Raw genomic sequence first — 24,421 nt, 5'->3', positions numbered from 1 at the left:
TGTGCTTGTGTTATCTGTTCTGTTTGTACTCCAGTGAAGTTATTCATCCCATTGATGTTCACAAGAATAGCAAATTTACTCTTGATCATGTAAGCTTTTGGAATGAGCTTTATTTTTATATGCTTTTTTGAATATCCTATCAATTTCAGTTGAAGAGCATCAATTTTGTTCATACCCATTCCCTCATTTTTTCCCTATGTTTGCATCCTCTAAAATGCTGGCAACTTCCTGCCTCTCCTAGCACTTAACAAGACTGGCTGGAATGATAAGGCTGTTTTTTCAGAAGACATGTAGAAATGTCACTACGTCTCAAATAACAAGTATGTTTTACAACCTTCCGGATGTTGACTCATCTTGTTTGAATAACATTAACAGAGTTCAGGCAAACTAAATCTAGGAATGCAATACCAATTCCATAGATTTCTTTTGGGGAAGGCAGTTGCTTCTGCTCGACTGATGATCTATTTTAGGCTATGAAAATACTATCAGTAGTTCCAATGATTGATACTACTGGCATGAGGTATCAAATGTTTTATATGAAATGTGTGAAGTGTTCTCTGATCTTAACTCATGCCATATGCTTACATGCTTACGGTGTGCTTCGCTTCTTGTCCTGTAGTCCAGGTGTTCAGCGCAGTCTAGCCTACTGCTGCACACACAGCATTATGAATAGTCAGGAGGAAGGAGACCTGCAGCCAGGCGGAACAGAGAGGGCACTGTCTGTGGGTGGAGAATGTCCTGTTTAGAAAACTGTGGCATTCTCAGTGGAGGTTTTTGTAAATGGCATTTCCTGTGTTTGGCCTTTGGAAGTCATTGCAAGAACAGGATAATGAGCCACAAGTAAAAGAAAGTTCATGGGCTATATGTCAAGCCTCTTTCCACTATTGTGTGGTTTACCTGAACAGGTACCATGTGGCCAGAGACAGTAGGGAACCAAGAATGAGTTAAATATTTTAGTATTAGCATTTTAGAGGGAATTTTTAGGGAGATTGTTATGCATTATGCTTAATGGAATTTTAATTCAAACATGAATTAAATAAAGCATACATGAATAATCTAACAGATATCAGTGATGGCTAAGACTTTGAAGGGGGGACTTAGGGGGAACTACTGTTCTTAAATCTCTTTCTTGATTCAATCACAGAATCTGTTTTCTTTTTTGTTCTGTTGTATCTGTTTTTCAATAACCTGCGCACTACTGAGAAAGCTTGAACTGGTCTACCATTATTGTAGTTGGACATGGGAAACTCCTCAACCTGCAGGTAGATGGAGGCAAACAGCCAAAGCTTTACATACATATGTACTGACCCAATGGTTAGCCATGCTGAAAGTAATACAGTAGTTCTAACAAAGATATGCAGGTTGCCACTCAGCGTTAAAGTCTCAGGGATCTCTGTCTACCCCCAATAATTTCCCATTCAATTATCAAGTTATAATTCAGGCTAATTTTAACTATAATTCCTGTAATTTGCCCACAGGAAGGAAGGAAGTCAAGCTGCTCTGCAGGAGACTGACATCAGGATGTGTTGATGTAAAGATTATGAGCTAATTGGTGTCATTGAACACAATCAGAAATTAATTAATGGCTCATGGAGAATTGTTTATTTTAAGATTTCTTTTGCCCCTCACACAGCAGTTCTTGGACAGGATTTGTGTGCGTTTTTGTGTCTCTCTGGAGCAATGTTGACAAAGCATCTCTCTCAAAGGCTTCAGTTCAGCCATGGATTTGCTCCACTCCACAAAACATGTTGTTTGCTTACTGCTGTTATGCAGTATTAGAGAAGGTATACATTTTTTGAAGCACATACGAACATAGCTACACAAATTCAATTACATATTTATCAGTGCAGTGCAGTGCAGTGGACTTATTGGTGTTAAAATGTTGGAAGCTAAGTGTGATTCAGGTATACTAACACATTGGCTAAGTTTTATGCTGACAAAATATGCATGCTGTAGGCATGGGGAGTATTTGTTCTCACCTTATTTTGCCCTGTGGACTGCAGTGGACCTACAATAATTCCACAAATTTTCTTGAGAGCTCCACTAAAAAAGGCTTCAGAAATAAGAACAAAGAAATGCACAGAAAGCTCTTACTGTTGCATTTTTTGTCTCCTGGACTGCAGTTCATGCATGTCAATTTTAATATGTTTCAGAGGAAACAAATACATTGCCTCAAATCATTGGGGTAGGGCATCATGGTACATTTAGTTTCTGAATGTGGGTTCAACAGTGTTTTGGTTTTTAAGCCATGCTGGCAAATATGGGAGAAGTTGAGTAATTCAATAACGTATTTGCTGTTGTCCTTTCACTCCTGCAAGTCTGGACAGCTACAATATAGAAATTCCCAGAATTTTCCTTGTGAGTGGAGTTTGTTGACATCCCAGAAGCAAAGGTGACTTAGAAGTAGTCTATGGAGAATCGTTGGTATAAAATCCGATTGAGGATGTTCTGATGATGTTCTACTCCTATCCCTGGGGCTCCGTCTTTAACCAGGAAGTGACATCACTGCTGCTGTAAGGACATAGTATTGTCTGTAGAGGGCACTAAAGGCTACCACTCACCCTGGTCTTCATAAAGCTGCATTATGGTTGTGCACATTCTGCTTCACTACATCTGTCCAGGGTTATTCACACTAATGAAATACAGCCCCCTTTCCCTTTCATGGTTAATTATGGGATTCTTGAGGAAGAGGTTTTGCAGGAAATTCAGGGTAAATAGATATGAGGGCCTCTGTTGCATCAGACCCCAGACACCAGACACACAAACAGAGCTGCTCATGTCCTATTATGGTCTGTTCTACCTTTTTGTTTGTTTTTTTGTTCGGTAGTGAATAGGAATGTGGAAGACAATATAAAAGCCTAGTAGGTTGTCATGGGATAACTAAAGCATACAAACTAGCAAAATGTATGTGTGTGTGTTCCATTGTGCAGATGTGTACACATGCGCATGTATGAATGTAATCATGTGAGGAGATATTTTGTGAGAGTAATCATGTGAGTAGACATTTTGTAGTCAGTGACTGATAATAAATCTTCACTGGAAAACATTGTTCTTAAATGTATATCCTTGTTTCTTGTGGCTGGACAACTTGAGTTTAACATACTATGTAAAGACTTAATTATGCCAACCGCTTCTTGATTTTTAAAGGTCAGCCTATTTCTAAGCAGCTTCAGGTTATATTGCCTTACCTGGCCACAGCATGCCTATTCAGCAGGATAGCAGAGGTGCTATGTTCATCCTAAATCCCCTGTATCCGGGTCATGTGATCTTCCCATATCCACCATATTCCCAGTCTTTGGGGGAAAACAGGATGACTGGGACTTGGCTGCCGGGTGAGGGGTATGAAAATGAACAGTCGTTGGGTTCATGTTGAACTTGGGGCAGGATATGAGAGATCAAGTGGAAAATGTTTCATTCTGTTGAGCAGTCAGGCCAAGGTTTTTACACCACTATTTTTAGGGTCAGCTTATCAGTTATATATTCGTAATAATCACTCTTCTGCCTCTGCGAGTTCTGCAAGACGTAGGCTTAGTATATTTTCTGCAGTAGAAGTCCATGTAGGGGACCTAATATTGCCAGTTGACTGCCAATTGATTTGCAGTATCTGTTTTATGAAATTGTTCCTTTAGAAGTCATACAGTTTATAAAAGTCTCTTTACATGTAAGCAGACACAGAGAAGTAAACAAATTGACACTATTGTTCTCTAAATCATGTTAAAATGTTTTTCTTTGTGGCTTTTATAGATTTTGATCAAATGAGTTACACTGCTGTTTTTCATTTGCGGGTCATGTCCGAAAGTCCTTGTGACTGGCGTCATAGTCCTTCCTCTGAAATGGCAACGTAGACAGACATAATGAAAGCCACCTCCTCTAACTTTTTCCTCTCCGGTGACTTCAGAGACAGTTGAGGACGGGGTGGTTTATGACACCCGTGTGTGGCTCTGCATTGAGAGCACACCGCCAAAGTGGAACGGCACCAGTGGAACAGAGGCCGTGTGACGCAGCTGACGTGGAACTGCAGTCCTTGTCTGCATCTGGAGCGCATTCCAGTTCTAACAAGACGGAAGGGACCCCGGAGAGTTGTGGCGCGTCCCAGTCAACATACGAGAATCTCATCTGCAGCTCAGGCATGCAGCGAAGACGCCTCGGCCAGGCTCGGCCTGCTGTTGTTGTTTGTCTGATTTTTTGCCAAAATCCCTTTACTGCACGCTAATTCGCTGTTTTTAATGTGCACACATTACCTTTGGGCCAAGGATTATCAGTGCTGTGACCAGGTAGGAGGTCCTTCTAATGCCTGCAATCCAACTGCCCACAGGAGCCGCTCCAGGAATGCGCTGATGAGAACATTAGATGAATGAACTAGTGGTAAACAAATAGGCACATGTGCTGGACAGAATGACACAATGCTCTCTCTCTCTCTCTCTCTCAATGTTTTTGTTTTTTTTCCCTCTGTGATAGGATAGTAGTTCATGCTCCAGGGCAAGGGTTCATTGTTGTCATTTGGATATGTGAGACACGTGGATGTCCTGTTGCTCCTTTTAGGATGTGGGAGAAGAAGCTTGGCCATTCTAAAGGTCAGTGTAGGTAAAACCACAACATTGTCAGTGATTGTCAGAATTCTCCTCATCCCGCAGTGACAGTATATTTCCCCCAATGTCAGAACATCTGGTCAGGAAGCCTGTGCTGGTATTTTCCAGTGGCCAATTTTGAATAGATAAATGCATTAATTTATGCTTTGCTTCTTCACATTGGTTCCTGAAGGATTACAGTCAGAAATTCCATCTCCTTATTTCAAGTGAGCTCCACTCACAAATCTTACCCTTTCAGATATGAAAAAGATGTCCATTTCTGCTTCAATTACAAAACTTATTTTCCCTTTGCAAGTTAACACATTAAAAAGACAAATCCAGGGACAACTCTCGCAAATTGTACATACAGCTTGCCAAGGTCTTGGAAAGTGCATCTGCGTTTGTGTATGTGTGCATGTGTGTGTGTGCGTATGTGTGTGTCTGCATGTTTTTGGTGTGTGTGCGTGCGTGCGTGTGTGTGTGTGTGTGTGTGTGTGTGTGTGTGTGTGTGTCTGTGTCTGTGTCTGTGTGTGTGGTGGTGTGCTAGTGTGTGCAATGTGAGGTGTTTGCTGTCTCTGTTATTGTCTCTGTTATTGCTGGAAGAGGTCTCTTGCTGTGAGGAGAGCAGTCAGAGGCTGAAGTGGCCCCTCCCCCTCCTCCTCCTGTAGTCTTCTCTGTTTACTTGAAGACTGCTCTTGGCAGTGGAGCCAGCGTGTGTTGATTCATTTCGAGAGGTAGCAGATGGAGAGAGCAGACCACTCGCAGCCCCTTCCTCTAAGCAGTGCGAAGCCCTCGTTCCCTTCGTCAGACCTTTCTTTTCCATTCATTCCTCCACACTTTCTGCCCTCACCGGCGCCCAGGGCAATCCTTGGAACTGAATACATTTTGTGTGGCTGTCACCCTCTGAGAAAGACTTCCTCATACCAGGTATGGTAAATGCTTTGGTAACAATGTGTTGTGATCTGTATGTTGAGCATGGGACTCTTTCCGAGGCTTGCCACGGTGGGTCTCAATGCATACCAAGGATACCTGTCAAGTGAGGTGCGTGAGTTGAGTTTCAATTCGTGTCAGGGGTCAGCACTCTCCATTGTATTAAATACCAGTTGCCTTTTTCCTCCATGAAGGAGAATAATAATTAGACAATTATTTAAGCAATGAATAGATGTGTTTTTGTCTCTTGCAGTAATAATTAAGATATGGTTGAACACATTTCAAGTTGACGTTATTGGGTTCATGGCTCTGTTTCTCTTCATCTTGGAAAAAAGCACTTCTCTTGTGAATAGGCTGTAGTGTGGTATGCATGCTTAGCTCTCTTGCTTTTGAAACTCAATTTCCTCCTCTCCAGAAATAACACGGAACAAAGATGACTTTTCCATCAATTTGGCACACTCCTGCATGCCCTGGTTGCCTTTTTTAGTGTTCTAATGCAGTTTACAAATGACATTCAGCAAGATGGTTCACTTCAGCCCTGATTATCCTTGCCTAGATCACCATACTTCCTGTAGATCGAGGCTGAATCCATATGAGAATAATAAGCAGACTGTCAGATTTGAAGAACCACTTTGATATCCTGGATCTTTTTATTAGTGCTACTGTACACTGTGCACCAAGCGATGGCAAATAACCCATTCTTTTAGTTTAACAGAACTTAAATTGATGTGGCTTTACCATGGTTTGACATTTTTATTTATTGATAGTTGAACTACGTACATCAATGTACAATGTAATGTATATATATATATATACATTACTAAATTTAGTAACAAGTGGTTTTATGCATAGATTGGTTTTGGAGATTCAAACACAAGATATTGGTATAGTTTATTGGTCCCACAGGCTATAACAATCCCTTTGTTTATAAAACTGTAAGTCATCTTCTTTGGATGGTTTGGAGGCATACTTTTTCAATAAGTGTATATAGTCTAGTGGAAAATATTTCTGTCTAGGCAGTCTGAGTTTGCCTCTGCTGTAAAAGGTCTTCCCAAACATTTTAATACAGTTTTAAACAGTGAAGAATAATTTTACTGGGGCATGTGTTATGCAAATTGTAAATATCCAAATATTTATAACTATAAATTCCAGATCAGAGAAGTAATGTAAACTTTTTGAATCAAGAGTGATTTAAGATGAGACATTGGTGGCTGGAAAGATAAGAAAGGATTAATTTTGATCTCCTTATTGCAGTCAAAGTAATGTCGTATGACCCAATCTCTTAAGAATTGAAATTATTTAACGTGAAGAACAAAAAGTTGTAAATTTTCAGCTTCACAGGCTCAGGACAATGATTAACTCCCACCTCCTTTATTTCTCACTTAGGGGCCTGACAACCTCCACTCTCCCACCCTACCTCCACTTCTCCTAATGTTTGTCCCACAACAAGAGGAATCAGTCACTCATGACAGCCACCCACCGGTCCATGCATTGTAGTGCCTTTTATCTGATTTTAACACGCACCTATCAAAAGTACAGAACCTGTCACTGCTGTTATCCCTTTCAGACAACGCCTGTGGCTTAACACAATGTTCCATGAGTCATCTTTGCTGTACTGCTTCATTATAAAGCAGGGTCGACCCCTGCCAGTTAATATACAAATACAGTACATGTGGGCTGGTATACGTTTAAATGCAAAAGTACTGGGGTAGTGGCACAATTCTTGTTGTTTTGGCTCTGTACTCCAGCACATTGGATTTGATATAAAACAATGAATGTGAGGTTAAATTGCAGACTGTCTGATTAAATTTCAGAGAATTTACATCCACATTGGCTGATCCATGTTTCTTCTTATACATAGTCCCTCAATTTTAGGGGGGCAAAAGCATTGAACATATTAATATAATCTGAAATAGAGTAATGATATTTAGTACCTTGACTAGTTGAAGTCTGCAATAGCAGGCATTGGGCATCTTCCCTGCTTATCCTTCGCCAGGTCTGTACTGCAGCCATCTTCAGTTGCAGTTTATTTCTGGGGTGCTTTGTCTTTTCTAGACTTCAGCAAGTGAAACACATCTTCCAATGGATTCATTTACGTTACATTACATTACAAAGCATTTAGCAGACGCTCTTATCCGGAGTGATGTACAACGAAGTGATTCAGGACAGTGATTTACTTGGTTAGTCAGTAAAAATTACACTTTTTGGCAGAAAAATTGATTTATTTCGCAATATGGTTGGATCCGAGCAGATAAAATGTTTCTGTTCACTTTTCATGATTCATCCTACTGCTGCCGTCACCACTTACGTCATCGATGAAGTGTGAGCCAGTTCCAGTGGCAGCCATGCATGCCCAAGCTAAAGCACTACCTCCACCATGTTTCACAGATGAGGCTCTCCTTTAGCTCATGAACAGTTCCAGTTCCTTTCTTTCACGACACATTCCTCTTTCCATCACTTTGGCGCAGTCATTGATCATCTCCTCTTCTGTCCATAAGCCTTTTTTCCCAGAATGTACTTTTAGCAAACTCTAATCTGACTCTTCTGTTCTTGAGACAGTGGTTTGCATTTTGTGCTGAACCGTCTGTGGTTATACTGGTGTAGTCTGCTCTTCGTTTTAGTCTTTGACATCTATGCCTATATCCTGCAGCGTGCTCTTGATGTTTTTCTTCACAGTTGAAAGTATTCTTCTGTCATCCACTTCAATGGTCTTCCATGGTCTACCAGATCATTGCCAATGACTGAGCATACTAGTGCATTCTAGCTTTGTAACAATGTAACAAACATTGACTTTTACACAAAATGTCAGAATGATTTATCCCATCCCATTGACAGGTATTTGGTCCTCATGCTGAGAGGCAATGGCAACAGACAAAATCCACACATAAAATCAACACTAGCTTTCTTGTGCATGAATACAAATGACAAACAGTTGGCCAAGAAACAGCTGAGTAGCCAACTGTCCAATTACTTTTGCTCCCATAATTGGGGGTGGAAACTAAAATCAGCCTAACCTCAGTCTGTGTTTAGGAGGAATCTATTTAATGTTATACTTTCCCAAGCAAAAAACAAGCATACTTAAGTGTATCAATATACTTGACTATAACTAACGTAACTACTTAAATCAGTACATTGAAATTAAAAAGGTGATTCATGAGCTTTAGTATACTACAAATGTAAATAGGTATGTTAATTTATTTCTTAACATGCCTATTTACATATTTTGCTTGTGAAAGCATACATTATGCATTAAGATATATTTCAACATTATGTATTATGTTGTTATAAAAAGATAATGTATTTAAGTACATACTCAAGCATGTACAAGAATGAGTTTCTTTCTAGGAAGCATATTTTTTACAAGTACCCTTAAATGCCTTTTTTGGGTTTGTGGGTTTTGTTATTGGTTCGACTGCACTTTATTTGACTTACATCTCATGGCATTCCTGCAATGCGGCATACTGTTTTGTGTGTCCAGTAGTTTGAAATTAATTCCTATTCCTTCTCCAACTAAGTTGAGTATAAAAACATATAGAGTTACCAGTATGAATCACTTGAACCTGGTGTTCAGTATCAAAGCAAATGCGCTTCGTATCATATTTTACTTTCAGGCACAAAGACTGCGCACACTCACACACACACACACACACAAACAAATGCACACATACGCACACACATACACACACATACACAGCAGCACAGGAACAGAAATCAAAAAAGTCCAAAGGTGAAATATACAACAGATGTGTTTGTGGTTCCAAGAAAAACCTTTTTGTTTTTTGATGAATTAGCTGTTCTTCCTGACTGCGGTCAATCCCTTGTTCATTTCACAATACTGTCCCTTCCTGAGATTCAATTCAGTTCTTTGAGAGAAGCAGAGGGATGTGACAGTTAAAGCTCATGAATCACCTATGAAGTGCTGCTCACAAAAAAGCCTTCCTGACAGAATAGTTTTCCTTTCAATTTCCACTGGCACAATTAAATCCAGTATATAATGATGTAATAATTAACATTTTGTTTATTGTTTCTGAGATTACATAATGTTTACCCAAACTTGACCGCATTTGAATGAATCAAAGGGTGTTTACAATCATGACATCTTATTGCCCTCTAGAAAAATGACTTCATGACCTAAAGGTTTATTGGTTCACAGTCCCTCCGTAAAACTCCCATTTTTATAAGGGCTGACCAATTCTAAGCAGAGAATGCATGCCTAAGGTCTTTGTCACATTGGTAATGTGCTACAGACCATTGACTCTTAGACCTGAGGCTAATTTGATGCAGTGGTCTGTAGTTTATTTTCTTCCTCCCTACAACTGTGGTGGTAAAGGTTAAGTGGTTCTTTTTTAGCACAATAGAAAGCGCCGGAAAACTGCCACAGTTCTACCACTGGCCTGGAGCAGTGCCGTCTGCGGTATAGCTGAAACCCCCAAGTTGTTCAGAGAGAGGGGAAAAGTCAATTAGAGAGAGAAATAGATGGTGGCTTAGCAGGTATGAAGGTAATAAACATGCCTGGCTCAGACATCAGCCATAGAACCTTTCCAGATACACACATCGGGGAGTCTAGCCAGACTACCGTGTTGAAAACTTGGCCATGAGATGCGCATAAAGGCTCGGCCACATTTGCTGGGTGTTGTTAGTGCCTTACTGCTTTGATTAACTGCTGCCAGGCTGCATTCCCCAGGCTCACCCCTTGGGTCACTGCACGCCACTGCCACTTTCATCATCTTCTCAGCCCAAAGGCCCTGGGTATTTCTCCCAGCCTCTGGATCTTTACTGCCCCCGTCATACATTCCTCTGGGGACCATCAAAGAGGACCACCAGAAGGAGCAGAAAGTGTGGTCTGTTTTCCGTTAGGACGGCTGTGGCGGAGTGCGCGACAATGATGCAAACCACTAGAATCCCACCAAGTTTCCCATTTCAGTCACATTAACCAAGCCTACTAATTACGCTAATTTTGATGTTTCCAAATCTCACTCGTTCTTATTTTAGCCACAAATTTCAGAAAAAACTTATCTTTATGTCTTCATCATGCATTTTAATGCCATTGTTTAGTTGTAAAACATACCTTAAATTATTTTGATACTATATTTATTTAGCAAGGATAAAATTATAATTTACAATGGTAATTCAAATTAAGGGCCTCAATGGAATAAAATGCAAAAGGTTCCAAGTTGACAGTATCTTCTAGAAATTGCTGCAAAATGATGCCTGAAGCTTTAGACCTATGTCCACTCCATGTTGTAATCCAGCTGAAACTGGAATTTCTGTAACTCTCCTGTTCTAAATAAAACAAGCCTGGGAGTGTTCTAGAATGCCTGTGCTTTATAGTGCTTACTTTACTCTGACTCTAATCACACTGCAAGTGACCCAGACCCTGAAGGAATTCACTCAGGCCTTTGCAGTTGCACAGTGTTGTGTGTTTGCCCTTTCTGTAAAAAAGCAAAACTGGTGGATTCACTCCAACTAGTTTTCAACCCTCTGAATGCCAGGCATGGGTCAATTTCTCCTCTTTAGGCGTGTGAATTCAATTGATTTGTATTATTTGATTTCAATGAAAGGTTTGAAAGATTGACATGAAGTATTGGACTTTGTTTTGTGAATGGATATACGTAGGTGGAGTTCCAGTGACTGCGTGAGAAAGTAGCATTTGCATGGAACCACTCCACTCAAAGTTTATTCTAAGACCTAAGTGAATATTCATGCTTACACTGGGGATTGTTCTAAAATGGCAGACCATTTAGTAGCAGCTTTTGGCAGCATCTAGCGTGAGTGAAGCATAGTCACGTGTGAGTGTTGCACGTGCAAACTATCTATCCATTTTCATACATGAATCTGGCTGGAGGCTAATGATTATCTTATAAGCTATATGCAATGAGAGAAAAAAAAATCTGAAATGAGTTCTTCAGATGGTAATAATCATTTTCTGCAAGTAGTGATTTAAACTGATGATGCCAAACTCAGGGGAGAAGCAGTTTGGGAAAGGGGTGGTCAGCAGATATATTTAACATTTAAAAATAAATTTGACGGACTTAAGCATACTTAAGCATAGTGAAAATAGATAGACAAACTTTTCTTATGCACAGGGCATTATTAATACATGATCCACCTAGTCTTGAAGTGCCAAAAGATGTCAATAAGAGGTTTTGCGTCATGTCAGGTAAAAGTGTTGGATATTCTGTGAATGAGCAGACAGTTTTGCAACATGTCAGGTAAAAGTGTTGGATACTCTGTGAATCAGTGGACAGTTTTGCTACACGTCAGGTAAAAGTGTTGGATATTCTGTGAATGAGCAGACAGTTTTGCAACATGTCAGGTAAAAGTGTTGGATACTTGTTGCATGTGAAAGCATGCTTGAATGTATTCAGATATATTTGAACCTAATTTATATACATTCAAGTTGCATTATGTTATAAAAAATAATGCATTTAAGTAGCCTACATACTCAAGCTTGTAAAAAAGCATATATCTATATTTCTGGGAAGCCTATAAGTACCCTTAAATGCATTTTTGGCTTGGCTTTGTGGGTTTTGTTATTGGTTCTACAGCACTTTATTCTACTTACATCTCATGTCATTCTCCCAATGAGATGAATGCAGCATGCTGTTTTTCATACATGTTGTGTGTGTTGTTGCTGTACTGTTCCCCTCTCTGACGGCCCTCCGCGGTCCTCCTCCCTGTGGCTCTCTCAGGGTGAGCACACCTGGACCACCATGCTGGGGCAGAGTGTCAGGCTGCAGCCCGTGCCGATCCAGAGCCTGTCGGAGCTGGAGCGAGCCCGTCTGCAGGAGGTGGCATTTTACCACTTGGAGGAGCGGGACCTCAGCGTCAACATCAGCATTCCACGAGGTACCAGGCCCGCCGCACCCCTTCCACCCAGTACTGTACCTCCCGTCCCCACGGGCTTCCTGCATCTCCGCTCCACCATCAATTCCCTGTGAGCGGGAACAACGACTGCAGACAGCCTCAGTCCAGGAGGCTTTCCTGCTTTCATCAGTAACCCTCAGAACTGTAAATAAATTAAAATGAAATGGGTCAGGAAAGAAAATGGTATTTGAATGGGTGGCTGTGTGACTGATTGGAGCAAACTCTGTTTACACTGAGGTCCTTGAAACCAGGGTTGAGTGAAAAAGTGTTGTAGGACTTGTAAACTGATTTTATTTACAGTATTTAAAAACAAATCTTTGTAATACATGATACTACAATTAAAATGGATTTTGCTTTAAACAAAGATTCAAGGGTCAAAATATATTAATTAAAAGACATTAGACGGTTCCTTTTTTTGGTTTAATTCCACAGAGCTTGGTTTTCCAACAAAATAGTTTCTTACGTTTACGTGGCAAATGAAACAAAGCAAACGCGTATATTCTAACTCCGCCACATCCCCATCATCCATTTTCCCTTCTTCTTGGCCTGGCTCCTCTTTTTCCTCACCATATTTCACAACCACATTCCATTTTTGGTTCACTTTTAAACAGGTTTTGTCTGATTGTCTCCGTATGTGTGAATCACATGTTGTCTTGGGAATGCGCATGAGAATCCAGTCGTGTTATATAACACTGTGAGCTGCTTTTGTAGAAGATAGGGCTGTCACAGTGGGCTCAGAGGCACCAGGCCACCGTAGAGCTGGTTTTAGCTGGTCTTCTGAGAGTAGCCAGGGGCTTGTTACACCCCACCCAAATGGCAGAGGTCACTTTACTGTGTGGGAATATTTACAGATGCAGTATATCCCCCTGGATATCACCCTGGTGTTCAGCCTTGGTCCGATTGGTCACATCCCCTGGCTCATTGTCACTGTGTCCATTGACGTTATTTTGGGTTCAGTTTTTATCTTTAGAGAACACTCCTGCTGGGTCCTCATATAACCTCTTTCCAGTCTAGACCCAGTTTTTATTCATTCAGGAGTTATTTTATATTGTCAGTAATTGTTATTGCCCTCCTTGACTCATTTGTCTTTTTCGCTGTAAAACATTTATTTTTGGTCTTCTGAGTTTTACAACTTTTTGTTTTCTCCCTCGCACTTGGCTCACACTTCCCGTCACCCTCACTCCCTCTCTCTCTCTCTCACTCACACTCACTCACTCGCAGTGCGGACAAACTCGCCCCTGGCTTACATGCCGAGCGGCTCCAGCGGATTAGCCCATGATACTGCAGCATGTGTGGGAGGGGGAGGGGTGGTGACTGTGGAAATAAACTTTAATTTCCTGCAGTCATGGGAATTTGACCTTGCCTAAGCCTCTCTACATGGAGACTCCAAGCATGGTGCAGCGTCAAAGTCCTCTGTGTATCTATCTCATAAGTCCCCTACAAAAGATCCTGTGCTTCTGGGAGCAGCAGATCCAGAGGACAGGATTGTAAACATATGAAGCACCCAGCTGGGCACTGTAAATAGCCACAATGGGGCTTGACATCAGTTCCAGTACAGAGAGGAAGTTCTTCTCGTAAAATAGGCAACTTAACCCACGTGTCAGTCATGAGTAATGCTAGTGGCTAATAAATGTGGAGTTTACAGTAACAAAGACCTTTGTATTCAGCTGTTATATTTTGGTAATTTGAATTCCTGTTGAAAAGTTTATGATCCAGAGAGGATGAAGGACAATAGCTGGCATTTTATTTGGGCAATGATTTTTTTAATCAGTGAAGGCTCTGAAAATGCTGAAGCCTCTTTCTCTGGCTGAACTGTACCCAATGTCCATGTGCAATCTAGAATACAGCCCTACAGGCACACACTTACTGAGAAAGTTCCCTCTCAAAAGATGTCTGCATAGAGAAACTGCAACTATGATACTGCAACAAGCATCTCTCGTGAAATGTAAGAATCAGTATGACAGTAATCAATGTTGCATCCCTGTAATTTCTGTACTGCCTCACAGATCTCTTGAAAGCAATGAAGCCAATTAAGATCCCCTACAGATCTCAATGGTTTTAAGATACTGCTTGAGTTAAACACTTTGATGTACAGTCTTAAGGCATACACACTCTTCACATTTGGTCAGTATAACCTCCTGGTTTCTCTGCCCTCCCTTCCACCCTCAGAGACTCGAAAGAGAAGGAAGTCCTTGAGGAGGAAGTTTGACTCCTTCTCGAAAGAGAAAAAGGAACGAGGTAAGATCTCCACACACACCAGCACCAGCTCAAGACTTCCTCCCCTCTCTCACAATCAACCATCTGATCTCCCTCGGTTATGAAGACGGTCGTTGTTTTGTGGAGTCCATATTTAATGGACTTGTTTCTTCTTATATGCCAAGTGCAAGACCACAGTAGACAGCTTCAGGGGCTTTGCTGTGGTGTGTTTTTCTTTGTCCCTGGTGCAGCAAAATGGCTCACATTTAGTTCTGTTCAATTGTATATGTTTTGTTGCTTTTTGTATTTTTACCAGTGCTTTCTTATTAATCATTTTAATTTAAAAGCACTGAAGCCAAATAGGATTTCTTCCATTTATTGATGTAATTGGATTAAGAGCACTGATAACAGATTTTTTTTATCACTGAGAGAATAACCAGCACCATCCATCGCTTATAATGGTATCACATCATAATATATAATCACCTGGCATTTCATTTTCACTTTCTGAAAATGTCTCTGTAGAACTTCATGTAAACACTGAAAAACATGTGGGGAGGTGATCTGGAAAACATTAGTCCACAGGTGTGTGCACGACAGACCAAATTCAGACAGGGTCAGTTTTTTCTGGTACATATCCTACCAAAATACCAATGGACAACACAATTGCTGCTGTATCCACAGGTGAAACAGAGCCCTTAGGATTATCTGATAGGACCTTGAAAGGGCATGGGTGGACTTTAGAGCCATAGTATATTAGCTGCTAGCTTCCTGAATTGTAGCACCTGAGGCCATTGTGTTGCATTTGACATATGGAGGCCCCTTTCCACGTGGCCTTCTCTCAGGCAAATACGGTAAGCAGTCAGGGCAAATTTAATCTGATTCCAAGCTAGGCCAATTTCATCGGACTCCAGGCTTTTGGCCAAAAAACAGTTATGTGACAAGGCCAGAAGTCCGCTGTCTGAACTCCCTCTATGGGTGCAGGGCAGTTCTTTTAATCAGCAGGGCTCTATTTCCAAATTCCCACATGGCAAAGAGGGAATCTGGGCCGTAAGAGGTCATGTTATTATAACAGGAGGCACGGAGCGGCTCAATGACAGTTTGTTGTTGCCTTTAAGACGCTTAGAACTGGACACCTAGCGAACACTCATACCCGATTACACCAAATAGCTGGCCTGCAGTGTTGCACTGCACTGTTAAGATTCCAGGAAGGAATGCCTAGTTTCTGCTGAGAAACTCACAGCATGGCACTGCAAGTATAGGTTTTCATTGTTGATATAACAATCCTTATTGGCTATATCCACTGTATGTACTGTGTGTCGGGACTAAATGACTGGATTCCCTGCTTAACCTCATTGTGCAGTCCAACAGCAATTCTTCGATCATGATTGCAGTGAACATGTGGTGGCAGTTAGGTACAAGACTGAATCTCTATGCTTTGTTTACTTGAGGGCTTTCCTACAAAGAGCTTTTAGCTCAAGCATAATAAAATAAAACACTGAGTAATGCTATTCTGCAAATACTCATTCATATTCTCATTACATTTACATTTACATTTTTGTCATTTGGCAGACGCTTTTAATCCAAAGTGACTATTATGAATAGAACACGACATATCAAACTGTAGTCAACCGGACTTGGACCGAACAATGTGCTTAAAACACAATCGCTGTATACCCCAGAGACGGCTCCCAAGGCATTCGGCATCGCCCTGTCTCAAGTCATCGCCAACGACCGAGCACGCAAGCAGCGGCAGGACGCCCTGAAGGAGAGCCGGCGGGACTGTCTGGACCTGGAGGCCAGCGTCCTGCACTTCCGGGCCGAGAAACGGCAGCACCACAACGGCAACAACCCGCCCTGCGGCACCACGGCCACAGCCACCCTGGAGCTCCACAACAAGGCGCTGTCTCCCGCCTTCCAGGACAACACCTCCAGAGCCCACCGCAGGGTAGGGGAACACCACAGTCACATAGCCACTGTGCGCATAGCTTTGGAAGCCATTTCCTGCAATAAATCTCAGAAGTTCTGAGACTTGATTGTGGGAAACAATATTATTTGACTTAAAGGCTACAATTATTCATTCATTTGCTTACAGAATAATAGAACAGAGTACTAATAAAATATTTATTGCCTGACATTATTCACATAACCTTTCAATGCTAGCTGTCTCCTGTGGCTTTTCACATTATGGGCTTATAAAGGAACTCCTATCAAATTTACAAGGTCTTTGACAGCTTTATAAACTTAGCTTTTACTTAATAAAACATGTGCACGTATAAAACACATAAAACCAATACCATTTAAATGATCTGATACTTGAACTGGAACTTTTTTGCTTGGATGTTGCTGGTATTTACCTTTTTGCTGTTACACATACTTGCCCTTTAGGAAAACTAAATTTCATACTAAATGGTGGAAGTAGTTAGACCAAAGAGCTGTTCACTGTCCGAGTGTGCTGCTACTGTACATTCCACCTGGAGCTCTGGAAGATTGTAATCTTTTCCCAAGTAGTTCTGCTGGTGGTCAGGATGATAAGAAATATTTTCCAGGAAATGGTATGACCCTTTATCAATGCATATAAGGAGTGCATAAGAGTTTTAGTTTGCCCAACAATAATAACAGCATAGACATTATGTAGAAATTAAACAGTTTCATTAATGTTACAACAGGACTTCTGTGATGACATTTGCATTTATTTCCGGATATATAGTTGCATTTGGCACAATAATTTTAACTCTAAGCTGTACTGATACTAAATGCACATGTAAGGTCAACTTGATGCTTGCTCCAGTCAAACCATGGCTGTTTAGGTTTTTGTATTCATAATAGTTTCTGTAAGTGAAATCCAAGTAGCTCTCCAATTTATTAACTGCACTTGTTAAATAAATGCAGTATTATACCAGAATTAAAAATTAATTATTTTAAAAAGCGGATTTTAGTTGCATATATTTTTCTTTGTTATGTTATCTGTGTTCCTATGGTAGCAATTAATTCGGAGCATTTGATCTCTCATTGCCAGAAAGCCACCGCTTCAGGATTTAGTAAAGAATTTCTCTGTCATTGGTTAATACTGATAAATACATTTTTAATATAAAACAATCATCAAGATCATCCCAAGGATTAATGTCTGGCGACACACCACAGAGTACTCTCTGGACAGTGGAAAATATGATTTTGTTTTGTAGCTCCTTCAGTGTTTTGTAACCTTGCCATGCACAATAAGAACTATGAAACTGTTTTCTCTGGTTTCCATTGTTACCATTTCAATACCAGTTCCTGAAAAAAAGGAATGCACATTTCATGAGTTTCCATAAAAATAAGGAGATGGGGCAAAAAGACACATTTAAAACGGCGCTGTTTAAATTATGAGATATAAATCAATGTAATCTTGTTATCCAAGATACTTCTTCTGCAGTAATGCATACATATGGCAATAAGGTTCACACTGAATCCTGGAACAAATTGTGTGCTAGTGGATGTGCTTAAAGTTACAATGGGCACCACTAAATAAAAGAGAGAAAGAGAAGCCAGTGAATGAAAAGTAAAAAATGCCAAATATTTACATGTTCCTGTCCTTCCGTACAAATATGTGCTGTATATTTGCATTAGGAAATTAAACAATGCTTCCACTTTTGTGTAAGCAGACAGGAAATCTATTCTCATACATCCACCAATGCTTTGACCTGCTCGACAGGATTAGCCTTGAAAAAACATTTAGTCCACGTGTCCTTTCTCGTTCCGATGAACGTCAACCCTTTGTTTGGCCTAAAACATAGATTTTCAAGAAATATATCAAGTGTCTGAGTTTATTTCTTTCATTGTTACTTTCACTCTTAACCCCATTTTACACCACAAGAATCTTGTCATCCACAAAACACACTTAATTTTACTCAATTAGATTTGTTTCCTTTTTTAAGAAGACCCGTTTCCCTTGGCTATACAATTCTGCTTAATTTGCACAATTTCCTTCTCAAACCGCTTATGTTTCATTTTTTAAAGGGGAAGTTCAATTTTTACAGTGTACAAGTAGATGTGGTGGCACGGATGGTGCAGTGGGTAGCACTGCCGCCTCACAGCAAGGAGGTCCTGGGTTCGAATGCCGGTCGGCCGGGGCCTCTCTGTGTGGAGTTTAAATGTTCTCCCCGTGTTTGCGTGGGTTTCCTCTGGGTACTGGGTATGAGTGTGTGCGTGAATGGTGTGTGTGCCCTGCAATGGACTGGCGACCTGTCCAGGGTGTATTCCTGCCTTTCGCCCAATGTATGCTGGGATAGGCTCCAGCTCCCCTGCGACCCTGTTCAGGATATTTGGGTTAAGATAATAGATGGATGGATGGACAAGTAGATGTGACTAAACCATAAGCTCCCTGCTCCCCCCTGTCCTCATTGCCCGTCCCCCACCCCTGCAGGGGGGCCTGTCTGTGGACTCCATCTCTGACCTGGTGGAGAGTCAGTCCCGGCTCCTGGAGGCTTTGCAGCTCTCCCACCCAAATGAGCTGGACATCAAGAAGGCGACGGGCCGCACCCAGACCAAGCTCAGCCTCAACCCCATCTACCGACAGGTGCCCCGCGTGGTGGAGCGCTGCTGCTCCCACATCGAGGCCTACGGTGAGTCACACTCGCAGAGCAGATGCAGCACACACAACAAGAGAGCCCCACGCAGCAATACCCAAAATGGCTGCAGGCAGGCTAATTTACTATGGAATCCTCAGATTAGTTTCCAAAGGATTACAATGGGTTTTGGATAGCAAGCAATAGGATAGTAAACGATGTTCAGTCGGTAGACTGTTGCCCAACTGTGTGTGCGTGTATGTGTTTGCCTACTACACCCAACTAAATGTGTTTGTTTGCTATCCTCTGACTTTGGCACTCTCTCCTCTTAGGGCTGCAAACTGTGGGGATCTTTCGTGTTGGAAGCTCAAAGAAGAGGGTCCGGCAGGTGAGATATTCTGAGATGTCAATCTTTTCATGTCAATCTCTTGTTGGAAATGACTATATCAGACTCCTTTCCCTCTGTAAAAAAAAGCATAAGGTATACACTTTTGTGTTTATGGATTTGTGCTTCTGCGCACTTGCATGTGTGAGTGTGTGTATGTGTGTGTATTTCTGTGCATGTGTGGGGCTTTTTGTTCTACATGCTTAACATGGAAACTGCTGCTTGTGTGTGTTCCAGCTGAGGGAAGAGTTTGACCAGGGGAATGATGTCTTTCTGGATGATGAGCAAAGTGTTCATGATGTTGCAGCCCTGTTGAAAGAGTTCCTGAGGGATATGCCAGATCCCCTGCTGCCCCGGGAGCTGTACTCCGCATTCCTGCACGCCAATAGTACTTTTCTCTTATTTTTATGTCTTTTTAGTTCTATTATAATCTCTATTATTCTGTCTATATAATCATGATCAGCAAATCAACTGAAGATTCATGAGATGAAGGCTCAAATATGGGTTTTTTTCAATTGTCATTTATCAGCCAATGGGAAAGTACTTCCTGAATCGAGAGAGGCATTTCCTGTCTGGAAGGAAAACATATAGAAGTAGTACAAGGTTCTCTAATCACCTCACATCAGTAATCACTGGTTTAGGGGAGCAGGAAGCCAGGGAGTGGCCTGGGACGCAGCACCACAGTGCAGATTTGTGTGTATAATTACCTGTAACTCTTCCCACTCCTGTCTCCTGTGTTACAGGCGTGAGGGGAGAGGATCAGCTCACATACCTACAGCAGCTGATCTACCTGCTGCCACCATGCAACTGTGACACTCTTCTCCGGCTACTGACACTCCTGCACACCGTGCAGAGTCAAGCGCAAGACAGCCTAGGCCCGGACAACCAAGAGGTTAGACTGGACACGAACATAACCGCCTCCTTTTAATGCTGCAGTATCTGCAGACAAAACACTTATCAAGCATCTTTCCAGAGGGGATCTACTATGGAGCCATTCTTAGCTGCATTATGAGGGCAGCCTGTAGCCTAGTGGCAAAGGTATATGGAAGGTCAAGCTCCAGTGCAGAAACAATAAGATCTGTGCAGCTGTTGGGACCCTGAGCAAGGCCCTTAACCCCACATTGCTCCAGGGGGGATTGTTCCCTGCTTAGTCTAATCAACTGTAAGTCGCTGTAAGCGTCAGCTAAATAGCAAATTATTATCATTATTATTATATTTGCCTGAGAAAGTATTTGGTTGGCAGTCCATCAACATGAAGGCTGGTTTTTGAATTACCAAACACTTTTCCTCAGAGTCATGTAATATGGCAAATAAGAGGGAGGTGTGGTGAAATCATATTTTCTGTACACTGTATTTTATGATGTTACTTTCTTATTGATGAATAATAATGAATGGTAAATATATGATTTTAGTGGGAGTTTATGTGGCTGTTGTGTGGCTCGCTCACACTATACTTAAAGTGTTTGATTATGCCAGGCCCCTAGAATGCTGGAAATCTTTTTTTTATTTATTTTTTTAATTTATTTTTTTTACTGTCAGTTGTTCCTAACATATGAGAGCACAGCACTTTTTTAGATAGCTCAGCCATATATGTGATTATCCCAGTCTTAAGCCTGGAATCCTCCCAATTTCCTTCTCCACCTCATTTTCTGGTTCTCTGGAAGATCCCAGGAAACAAAATGACCGCAGCAAACTTGGCGGTGATATTCGGACCCAACCTGCTGCAGCGGGAACACAGCACGGAGAAAGAGCCGAGCTTACAGGCCCAGGGAATCGAGGACAGCGCTTCTGTCATATCTGTCACACTGCTGCTGCTCCAGACCTACGAACGCCTGTTTATGGTGAGCGAAGTGGAGATGACGGGAGGGTGACTGTGTTTGTGTGTTATTACATATGTGTCTTAGTGTGTGTGTGTGTGCTAGTGCATGTCTTTCCTGTGTGTGTGTGTGTGTGTGTGTGTGTGTGTGTGTGTGTGCTTGAGGAAGAAAAGAAGAAACACTGTGGGATTCTGAACCATGTTCTGATATTCCGGTTGTTTCTAGGTTTCTGCAGAGCTTCAGCAGGAGGTGCTAATGAGCCTCATCCAGACGGACCCAGACATTATTGATTACCTCCTGCGAAGGAAACTCAGGTGGGCCACAGCGCGTAGCCACATGAACAACAAGACTGCATGCGTGTATGTGTATGCGCTACATGGTCTGTAGCATGCGCCCCTCCACCGTCTGCTCATGTCCACCCAAATCCGCTGCAGCAGTCACCTGACCTCTGAGGCGGACGCAGAAGGCAGGCGAGACAACACGGCCTCGGTGGACTCGGTGGTCCATTCCAGTGAGGACCTTTCGGCCCCGTCTCCGCGGTTCCCCGAGGGCCAGGAGGAGGACAGCCTGTGCAGCGAGGTGCTCATCAACGTGCTGCGGCTCAACCAGAACAGGAAGCGTGAGTTACGGCGCAAGTTACAGCGTTAGCGTTAGCGACGTCTCCCACTGCTTACTGCTGCCGGCATAGAGTAGCTACTGGTCCTGCACTTACATAAACGTGCACAGTTTCATAATCATCATGAGGAATATGTAATTAGTATTATTATTACATTACATTATAGGTATTTGGCAGACGCTCATATCCAGAGCGACGTACAACAAAGTGCTTAACTACAACCAGGAGCAAGTGCGCTGAAAGCCCAAGAGGGAAGTAAAGTTCCAAGTGCTAGAAGCAACCACAGATAAAAACATGAATCCTGTAGATTAATCTAGTGAGAACATACCCACCAAGAAACAGCAATAAAACAGTTTGGGCAAATACAATGCAAGGAATAATAAAAGAAGTATATAATTACAATGGACAGCAAACATGGTTATAATCAGGGGCCTATTCCACAAAACAGGATTACTTAGTTAGCCGGATAACTGCACTGAGTAAAACCTGGAACCCCCCAAATCTGGAACATGGGCTGAAGCAAAAAGAGCTGTTCCAGCTAATTTGTTAATCCAGCTCTGTCACGTTTGTGTTTGCTGTCACTGAATAAATGTGATCCATTTTTTGTTTTCCTGTGTTGCTCTTATGCGGTATATCACATACATGTTTTTCCGACTGTCTATCTAATAACTTCCAGGGCTCGCCTGTGTTAATCTGCTCCCTGCCGGTCTGTTTGGCCAGGGTCCTCTGAGAACGGGCCAGGGAAGTCCGTCGGCCACATCCGCCACTTCCACTCCCACCACAACCTGCTGAGCCTGGCCCAGCCCTCGCCCCAGACCCTGTCTGAGGACAGGCAGGCCTGCGAGGGGGGAGGCAAGGTTTGCAGCCCGGAACAGGGCCCCGCTGCAGCACAGATGCGGTCCCCTGGGGACAGCATATGGGTGCGGCAAAGCAGCACTCAGCCCACAAACTTCTGGGACTTCTTCACCGGAACCGTTACCGGATCAGAAACTATCGTATGACTTAACGATCCTGCGTGAGAGACACTTTGGACTATCCATCCGCCAAATTCAAAGACACACACACAAAAGCACAGAGCCATAAACAGGTACAAACATACAGTACATGCGAACACGCATACACAAAGATACAGAAATATAAAATACCATTGGAATTGGGGTCACAATGGCACTTTTAATCATAGACCCAGACTGGTTCCCCTCGCTTGCCATGTTGTGTCTCATACAGTGCTAGCTGATATCTAAATGCTCATGCGAAAGACTTGTCGATCATGTTGTGATTGAGTGTAATTAAGTGTTTAAGTGTTATGAGGGACATGAAACTGACAAGAAGCTGTAAATAGCACATAGGCTTACCCAGTTTATTTGGGTTTTTGTTTAGCATAGAGGACAAACAATACGACAGATACTGCCCTTATACATTTCAAACTAAGCAGCCGGAAATTCCTTCCACTGTCAGAAGACACATCTTCTGAAATTTTAAGTTCAAAAGCGACACTCAAGAGACTGGTTGAATAATCACAGAGTGGTAGTATAAATAAATAAAATGCTTTTAACAAAATGGTGTGGTGATCTTTTTTGTTTTATCAGGATCAAACACGTCTGTCGCTACTTTTATTGTTGTAACAAGTCGGTCCTCAAGGGGGTGACATTTACCATAATACAAAAATAGTGGGCGTGCATTCTGCTGAATCGGTGTCTGGAACGATAATGTCTTGAATTCGTGATGACAAAGGCTAAATACGTAGTCTGCTTCCTAACATATACTATTTGACGCACTGAAAACGTATAGCGTGATAGATATATTGGTACTACTTGTCAAATATATTAACTACTGTGTAAAACTGAATCCTGAGAAATATTTCAGTAGAAAGGTTTATTCTTCCCAGTAACCTACTACGTGCTATTACTGTAGTTTGATGAAAAATCTCCTCACGAAGGTGAAGACGCATAACAACGATGGGTTTCAAATAGCAACAATTTAGCATTAAGTCAGATCAGCACAGGGAAATAACCGTCTGCACTAATTCGGCTAGATCTTTAGCTTCATGCGTTTGTGCATGCTTCGTCCTTTCCCGTGCTGTTCCGCCCATAGACTGTAGACAGGTTCCCTCTAAGGTGGAGGATGGCACTACAGTGATGTAATTTCATGTTTGAACAATATGACTTAGAGTATTGAGAGAATATGACCAAAAATTGTTTCAGCAAAATCATATTTAACTCGATGGTCACACGCTTTTCTGCATATGTGGAAGAAGTTCCCACATAAAATAACGCGTTCACATCAGTATTAATTGTTTCTTGTTTGTGGTTTATCCCGTGAAGCACGTGTTGCATATTGCCACAGGAAAATATCTTTCACTACGTTTACACGTTAATCGGAAAATAAATGCTATGCTTTTTTTTTTTTTATTGGAAAGAGAAATGTCATGAAGATACTCAGCAGGGGTTTTCTTAATGTGGGGAATGTCTGGTTCATGTTCCCTGACAACATAA

General features: G+C 41.8%; 1 protein-coding gene across 4 annotated transcripts in view; it reads left to right on the top strand.

The window, feature by feature from the left end:
• The window catches only part of arhgap36 (Rho GTPase activating protein 36), a 33,552-nt gene extending 10,066 nt beyond the window's left edge, over positions 1-23,486 (top strand). The window contains exons 1-12 of one of the 4 annotated variants that reach the window (XM_061235516.1): positions 5,285-5,495; positions 12,191-12,347; positions 14,535-14,603; positions 16,244-16,509; positions 18,967-19,165; positions 19,441-19,496; positions 19,731-19,881; positions 20,237-20,385; positions 21,158-21,334; positions 21,536-21,624; positions 21,748-21,929; positions 22,647-23,486. In XM_061235516.1, the coding sequence (XP_061091500.1) occupies positions 5,310-5,495; positions 12,191-12,347; positions 14,535-14,603; positions 16,244-16,509; positions 18,967-19,165; positions 19,441-19,496; positions 19,731-19,881; positions 20,237-20,385; positions 21,158-21,334; positions 21,536-21,624; positions 21,748-21,929; positions 22,647-22,927 (1,962 nt within the window). In that variant the 5' untranslated portion in view covers positions 5,285-5,309 and the 3' untranslated portion in view covers positions 22,928-23,486. Of the gene's footprint in view, positions 1-5,284; positions 5,496-12,190; positions 12,348-14,534; positions 14,604-16,243; positions 16,510-18,966; positions 19,166-19,440; positions 19,497-19,730; positions 19,882-20,236; positions 20,386-21,157; positions 21,335-21,535; positions 21,625-21,744; positions 21,930-22,602 lie in introns of those variants that run through there. The other 3 variants (XM_061235514.1, XM_061235518.1, XM_061235517.1) reach the window with 3 other exon arrangements.
• The last annotated feature ends 935 nt before the right edge of the window (positions 23,487-24,421 follow it).

Source organism: Conger conger, chromosome 3 (genome assembly GCF_963514075.1).
Source record: "Conger conger chromosome 3, fConCon1.1, whole genome shotgun sequence".
Lineage (NCBI taxonomy): Eukaryota > Metazoa > Chordata > Actinopteri > Anguilliformes > Congridae > Conger > Conger conger.
Note: the sequence above shows the minus strand (reverse complement) of the source record. Positions and strands in the feature narration are given on the sequence as shown.